General features: G+C 41.3%; 1 protein-coding gene across 1 annotated transcript; it reads right to left on the reverse strand.

The window, feature by feature from the left end:
- Positions 1-1,396: 1,396 nt before the first annotated feature.
- LOC139333033 (phospholipid phosphatase 1-like) lies at positions 1,397-7,218 on the reverse strand. Its single transcript, XM_070965273.1, has 6 exons — positions 6,648-7,218; positions 4,210-4,361; positions 3,788-4,068; positions 2,871-2,928; positions 2,525-2,701; positions 1,397-2,231 (listed from the first exon to the last, which is right to left on the reverse strand). The coding sequence occupies exons 1-6, from the start codon at positions 6,703-6,705 to the stop codon at positions 2,106-2,108; spliced, it is 852 nt and encodes a 283-aa protein (XP_070821374.1). The 5' UTR covers positions 6,706-7,218; the 3' UTR covers positions 1,397-2,105.
- Between the last annotated feature and the right edge of the window lie 448 nt (positions 7,219-7,666).

Below are 7,666 nucleotides of genomic sequence, written 5' to 3' on the forward strand. Positions count from 1 at the left end.
CATGATCAGTCAGATTTCAGACGTGGGGGAGGCAGAAGTGACGCTCCAGCAAGATGAGCGGTTTGTCAATGGTCAAACAGTCATGATCCAGAATCCATTGAAAATTCCTCATATTTGCAGTTTTCTTCAAATTCCCTTTGTTGGTGATATATAGCAAAGCATTTCTGAGTATTGAGGGGTTTTTTTTGCAATTTCCACAGGAAATTTTAACTGCCTATTTCCTCATTCCTGCTCACTTCTCTTTGTGCGTCACATGCATAGCTTCAAATTAAAGTGCTGAGAAAAGAATCTATAAAACACCCAAATATTAGTCCCAATCAGCACGGGTGCCATTTGTCCTCTAAATCAAATTTGCTCAATAGGGTCAACAGAGTTTAGTCAATAGAGAGACAATGGTAAGTGAGGGAATTTCCTCAATGTGTAATGCAGACATTCCTAAAAATTACAGTGTTAGCAGTGGAGCAGAATGAAGCCTTGAACAGGAATTGAAACTGTCACATGGGTCAGAAAAGGTGAACCAAAATCCACAGAAATCCAGACAGCGATGTGCAGCTCCTCCTTGGCTGAACCTTCATGTGGCTCATAATATAAATGAAATTTTCATTGTATATTTTGAGCACTCATCTGCCACCAGCAGCTCGTTATTGTATGAAATAATTTAACAATATGTCACTGTAACTGAACTGAGTGCTAAACTGTTTAACCTCTAACATTGTAAGTCAGTGTTTGCCTATTCATACGACAGACCAAACCACTACAGCTAGCTGATACACTTAAGTTGACATTGGTTGATGTTGAGCGCTTTATTGCTGTCCTTAGTGTGTTAAACTTCTCTTTAGCCTCCCAATCATTGTAATAGGATTTAATCTCTAAAGCAGATCCTCAACTCGGACATTTGCAGCCAAGGATCAGCACTTGTCTGCAGAGCCTCCCTTTGGAGGAGTCAAACGGACCTCTTTTCCAGCTAGAAACAGTGAGTATACGCGGTGACAGTCTGCTTGTTAATGTGCTGACTGGTGCTCAGTTTCCTTATGCACAATACCACCAGGTTAACAAACAAACGTGTGTTTCCATTGACATTAAAAGAGGCACATTTGCATGCTTGTGGTTTCTATGTGGTTTCTGTCTGCACAGACGGTCAATGACACACCCAAAGCACTGTTTTGCTTTTAAGAACCTTTCTTTCAGGTTTTTCTGAGACAATTTGGTTACTGAATTAGTTTCTCTTCCTTGATGCCACACATCTCAGTGGAAAAAGGCAGCTTAGCTATTCTGCAGCAGCAATGGGTTTATACTTTGTGCAAAATCAGCAGCTGCACCATGTCTAAGGCTCTATTCACTAACATTATATCTGCCTTGTTTTTCTTTACAGACAAAACACACAGCAACAATCTCCCTCCTTTGTAACAAAGTAGCAAAATTTATTTCTCAAACACACAAAAAAGAAATCATTTCATACATGAAATTACTCCAGAGAAGGGACAGCACGTAGCAGCAATCTGACTTAGGCAAAAATCAACATGAAATATATTATTTCCAACTTCAGTCTTCACTTTAAGTTTAAGGACAGTCCAGGTTTTCTTATTCACAGGTGCCAGGCTCTCTACAAGCCTGCTTGCAGTGCGCACACAGACGCTCATTATATTCTAGGCGAAAGGAATTTCATTCATTCATGATGGCAACACCAGACCAATATACACTAGAAACCACATTTCCAACAAGCTCATACTGTAAAAAAAAGCAACTTTTTCTACGGTAAACCCAACATGCTGTATTTTGTTTTGTCCTCCCATAACAAACTGTGTTACATTGGATTTACCCTCAAACTCAACAGAAACTTCTGCATCTTTATATCACGATAAAGTGCGAGTACTGTCTTCTGTAGTGCATTTTTCTTCCTGTATTTAAGGTTTACCGACCATACCAAAGGCAGCAGCTAAAGCCTGCAGGCTGCAGAGTTGGCTCCATAGGGCAAGGTGAAGAAATGCACAGAAACAGCCAGAAGTTAATATCAAATAGGTCCAGTTCACTGATGTGTTTCAAGCCCCCTGTAACCATTTTAAGGGAAAGAGACCCTGTACAGTGTTGTCTTGGAGGCCTCAGGTTCAGTCAGTGCTGCCGTAGTGGTTCCCATTGGAAGGGTTGTCCTGTAGACTGGTGTGTGATGCTTCTTCCTCCTGTGACACCACTGGGTCCACTGGTTGTTCAAAGAAATTGGACACACAGAACACCTGCAGAAAAACAAGCAGTCAAATTAAAACATTCAGCTTCATTACTGTAGTTGTACCATGGAGATGGAGAAGAACATTAAAGTAAAGTATGTTCTCTTATCATCATTCTGATTTAGGGCTTTTATCACTTCAACCTCATCGACGCGCTGGTGGGTCAGTCACCAGAAACTCATTGTTAAAAGCAAACATGCTCTCTCTAAATGCGCTTTATAAATAAACAGACTTTTTCAATGGCTACTGCATAAGAATTGCGTGATGTCTTGCTTCACCGCAGATCTTCACATGAGACTTACTGTGAAAATAGCCACTAAACCCCCTTGCAGGAGGCCAGCGAGCACATCACTCCAGTGATGTTTGTAGTCAGACACCCGGGACAGACCCACGTACACAGCAGTTGCGATCAGGAAGAATTGGATGGTGGGACGCAGAAGTCTTGCCCACTCAGACTTCAGTCTGGCCTGAATGTACAGCTGCAGTCGTCAGAGGGAGACAGTCGATAAACATTAGACGATCACATGCAGTTTATGCTGTCTGTGTTACGGCTCATGTACTTTGTAAATTGTGTGTAGATTATTTTCAGCATTTCTTGCACTTGTGTGTAAGCTGTATTTAGGCTATAAGTAGAAAATGAGTACTTACTACAAGGAACAGCATGCAGTACATAGAGAAAGATGCATGGCCGGAGTAGAAGGACAGTCTGCAAAAGAAAAAAAAAGAGAGATATTGAATGAAATTAGACACTACCAGCGTAATTGAGCCAAATGCATATTTTAGACTCATAACAAAGGATGTCTATCATAATCAAACTTTGTCGCTGTCATTTTACAGTGCTGTTATGGATTTGGAAATACCTTAAAGGGGAACTTTGCTAATTTTCCACATAAGCCAGGTGTAAAACCAGGTGTATAATATCAGCTGTGAGCCTAGAGGAGCTTTATCTGACAAAATACCTCCACTGATATCATCAGCGTTATCTCAACTTCGGCTTTGAGGCAACACATTTTTTAAGAAGGGCCTAAACTAGTGGCTCAGACTTCGAAAGAGATGGTAGGGGTGGTCTAACGAAAAGAAATTATTACATTATTAATAGTTATATAGTTACTATTAATGTTGATGTATACATTAGTGAGCACCTGTTATTTATCATTTTCACTAGTAGACGTATAAAGCATATATTTGATTTTAAAGTTTCTTAAAGTTAAGTAGTTGTGCATCTGTTCTTGCATTTCTGGTGCTGTGACATCAAATTTCCCAGTAAAGATCTTGAATTGAATTGTGGGAAGTGTATGATGTAGTGTTTTTGAGAACAGGCAGGACGCCATGGCGTACTGCATCAGTTCTGACACACAACTCTATGAAGGTGCAATGCTAAACTGGAGTATCCCTTTAAGGACTGCCGGACCTGTAATAGTTAACCCTGTTCTCCAGAGACACTATATGTACCATAAACTGATGCAAAGAACCAGGCACTTTGTATTATCAGGCTCCTCCCAGTGAGGCTCTGCAACTGTTACCCAATGCTTACCAAATATATTATTATCACAAAGGACCATTACCTGGCCTCATCTACCAGAAACTTGTCTCCAGTGCAGGTGAAGTTCTCGATGTATCCACCAGCTTTGCAGTTGATGCGATCCCAGACTGGTTTGCAAGCAGCCAAGAAGCTTGGCCTCAGACGGCCAATTGAGTACTTGGCTATGTCCGTCAGGGACTGGCTAGCAGCAGCTCCAAAGACGTAGCTCCCCACAGCTTTGTAGACACACGCCACATATTTGGTCCCCAAAGACTGGTTCTTGATGCGGGACATGTAAACAGAAAGGCACTCGCCACAGACAATCTGCAAGAGAAGAGATTAAATAATGAGCAGTCTGCTCTAGGGCAAACAGTCACTCACAAGACGACAAAGAAAGCTGTCAAGCTTCTCTCTGCAGTGACATTTAAAGATTAGCGCGCTTATGGAAAATGACTGTGGACCTACCACGATCAGTGTGAAGGGGATCATGACTCCTCCCAGCAACTGGTAGGATATCGTGTCCTCTTTGACGGGATATCTGATCGACTCATCGTTACAGAAGAAGCCTCGTTTGAAAGGGTTGTGTTGAGGGGTAAGGATGAAAAACGGAAGTCCAACTGTTAAAAAAATAAAGAAAGAGGCAGACAGTGATTATAAACTCTGCCTCATCAACCCAATGAGTCACTGCTGCTCTTACACAATGCTAATAATGTTATGATTTTGTCACAGGAAACGTGATATGTGCCCATGTTCACATCAGACAGGCGTTTCCCCTCCTAAAAAAGAAGCTGGTGACTCTTCCATTTTGCTGCAAGGAAAAATCGCTCTATTTAAGGGGAAAGTTACACAATAACTGAGTGAAACAGTTAGGGCCTTAAGTCTTACGACAGAACAATATTGCAAAACGGGTATGAGGACTCATGGAGAGTATCCTCATCTAACCTTGCATTCAAGTCACAAATTTAACTTTCAGCGCTGGAACAACGAAGGTATGATCATCTGGAGAGACTAATCATGATAATCTGTACAGAAATCTCCCACAAAGCACGTGAAACATGCTTCGACTTGCTTTGCTTACACTTCATTCCCCCACAGCTTCTCTAAATATTACAAAAGTGAACTGAGATGAGACAAAAGGCATTTGGCTAAACTGAAATCAGCAATGCAATGCCAGGCATTCCTCCATGTACGATCACTGGCTATGATGCTTTTTGGCTAAATGAGTTATTGCACAGTCACAGACCTTTGTTTAAGTCTGTTACATTAAACCTACAGTGGGGTAAATTGCACTGACTCTAAAAATAAAGTAAAGCCTGCTGATTAAATCATGCAGCTAATCTTTCAAAATACAATCAGCTGGTATGAGTCTGTGTTCCACCTTAAAAACATCAACAGCAAGACAGAGAGGAGCAGAAGCAGAAGGGAATCTGATCACAGGGGAACAATATCTGATATTTCATTGTTGCTTCTGGAAAAATGGTGACAAAAAACTTGAAAAGTGATTTGTATTTAACATATAATTAATATTAGACCAGCTAAAACATGTAACAGACGATTAATGTCATGACATTTTATCATGACTTTATCAAGGGTAGAACAATAAACCCCTGAGTTTATAGCCATCGTTGTCTCTGATGTTCACAAAGTCCAACGACCTTTATCAAGGCGGGGGGGTCAATTCAATGTCCGACTGAGATTTGACAGCTGGAAAACTGAATCATGTGAACAAATGACTGATAACACTCTCAGAGAGCAGACAAGTAAAAAGTCTCACATACACCCGAAAGAGAAATCACATCATGAAAGACAACAGTTGTGTGACTACTTCAAAGATGCAAGTATCAAATAATGAAAGCAAAGGAAAAGAATAAAAAAGTGAAGCATAGATGACATATTAATGGGGGTTTTGTATGCTTTTAATGCATAGAGGAAAGAGATGGGAGTGGAAAATAATTAAGTGCATTTACTCAAGTAGGTATGCATTTGTTTACTTATACTTTACTTGAGTATTACCATTATGCTACTTCATAGTTCTACTTTACATTTCAAAGAGAAATATTGTACTTTCTACTCAATATGTATTTGAAAACTGTAGTTATAGAATATATAATTTATTTTTTGGTACTTTCAGCACTTTTTACTAATAATGCATCTGTACTTTAAGTGCAGGGCTTTACTTGAGTACTTTTCCACTGTGGTATTTCTACTTTTACTCACAGTGAGTAAAGGATCTCAATACTTCCTCCAACACTGACTTTAAGGGAGTGTCCTGGACATACTGTGAATCATAGTTTACATAACATAAAAGGAGGACTTCCAACAAACTAGACCTTAAATTCAGACGTAGGACTGGAAATAGTGTTTATATTTTCTAGGACTGGTGCGCAGTCAGCAGCCCGGCCGACACTGACTAAGCAAAAAGAGAGAGACAGCGCAGATTAATGACAGGAAAATATCTCTGGAGCTCTGAGTGTCTCAAACTCTGTGTCCTTATCAAATGTGGCAGCTATCAACCCGTCCACAGGGTTCCTCGATGTCTTTTTTTATCGCAGTGCCTCTGCAGCATTGTCAGTCGCGTTTAGCGGTCCTGCAGCGTGTCTCTGCTGTGATTACATTCCAAACACAGAGCTAAAAATACAGCTTTGCTTGGAAAAAGAAACACGCACAGGGTGGGACTTTGTTTTCTTTCTTTCTTCCTGCCTGGTTCCCTAAACCTCAAGCCTCCCCGTGTGTATTTATATGACGTTTAATGCAAATCATTTGAACGCTTAAACATATAAAATGCCTCCATAGGAGCGGCGCACTGCGAGGCCTTTAATTTCTGTTTTACGCCAAAGAAAGTTGCTTTGACGACATGCAGTTGTTGTTAAAAGCTTGGACAATGGTGGATCAGATGTACATACCGAGGATAAGACAGGTGACGTCCAGCACGATGAGAGGGATCCCCGACGCGTCAAACATTATGCGTGTCCGTCTTCTGGTGTCTGTCTCTGTGAAAAATGTCCTGTGGTCCCGGCTGCTTTCAGGCGAGACGAGACGCAGCCTATCTGCCGCACATGTCTCGCTATTCCAGCACAAAATTAAAACACACCGGGGTCATTGCGCTGTCATCAAACTCCGGGACTGTCCGAGAAGCTAAAGAACTACCGGGGGGCTTAAGACGATAAGATAAAATATACTCTAAGTGAAAAACACTCAACTAAAGGCTAAAACTACTCTAAGACCACCACACACGGGAAGAGCCTCTCACCCGTTCAACTGCCCATAAACCATCATAACACAGCAGGATTTCTTCAGCTCATAATACCTCCTGTCCTCTCTGAGACTTTAACAGCGAGGGACAGTCCGAGCGGTCCGCTACCCGCAGAGGTAAGGATTAATGCTGCCTTCACGTACAGCACGGAAATATCGGGGTTTTGGGAATGCAGCTGGCAAACCTGGAGTTTCGGTATGTGAAACCTGAGCAGCCCAGTTGTGATGTTTAGTGGGTGGAGAGTATTGACTGTGTAAATAGTGGGCAGAGCAAAGTGAAGCCAAGCAGAAGAGCCTTAAAGCTGTGTTCGTTTCAAATGGCCAGTAGGGGGCGACTCCACTGGTTGCAAAAAGAAGACCTCCTATCACCTATGGAAGATGATGAGAAAATGAGCCTAGTTCTTACTTGATTTGTGATCTCAGTAAGCTGTTTCTATTGAGTTTATGCTCTTGCTTGCTGGTTTCAAGTCTTCTTCAATGCAGCATGATCTTCAGTATGTAAAGTGTGGTTCCATTTGGAGCAAAATAGAAGATACACCACCACAAAACAAAACAAACAAGAAACAAGATGGCAATAGACTTAATGCCAAACTCAAGACTTCAAAACAGAAGTCTACATCACAGATGTCAGATTTGGGCTGAGATGTAGGTGCAGGTGACAGGACATGTT

This window comes from Chaetodon trifascialis, chromosome 6 (genome assembly GCF_039877785.1).
Source record: "Chaetodon trifascialis isolate fChaTrf1 chromosome 6, fChaTrf1.hap1, whole genome shotgun sequence".
Taxonomy (NCBI): Eukaryota; Metazoa; Chordata; class Actinopteri; order Chaetodontiformes; family Chaetodontidae; genus Chaetodon; species Chaetodon trifascialis.

Excerpts from the sequence above, each read along its gene's own strand:
- LOC139333033 (XM_070965273.1), bottom strand. The coding sequence starts at position 6,705 with ATGTTTGACGCGTCGGGGATCCCTCTCATCGTGCTGGACGTCACCTGT. Across the intron at positions 4,362-6,647 it reads CGTCACCTGTCTTATCCTCG|TTGGACTTCCGTTTTTCATC; the intron begins GTATGTACATCT and ends TTTTTTTAACAG. Across the intron at positions 4,069-4,209 it reads TCCCCTTCACACTGATCGTG|ATTGTCTGTGGCGAGTGCCT; the intron begins GTAGGTCCACAG and ends CTTCTCTTGCAG.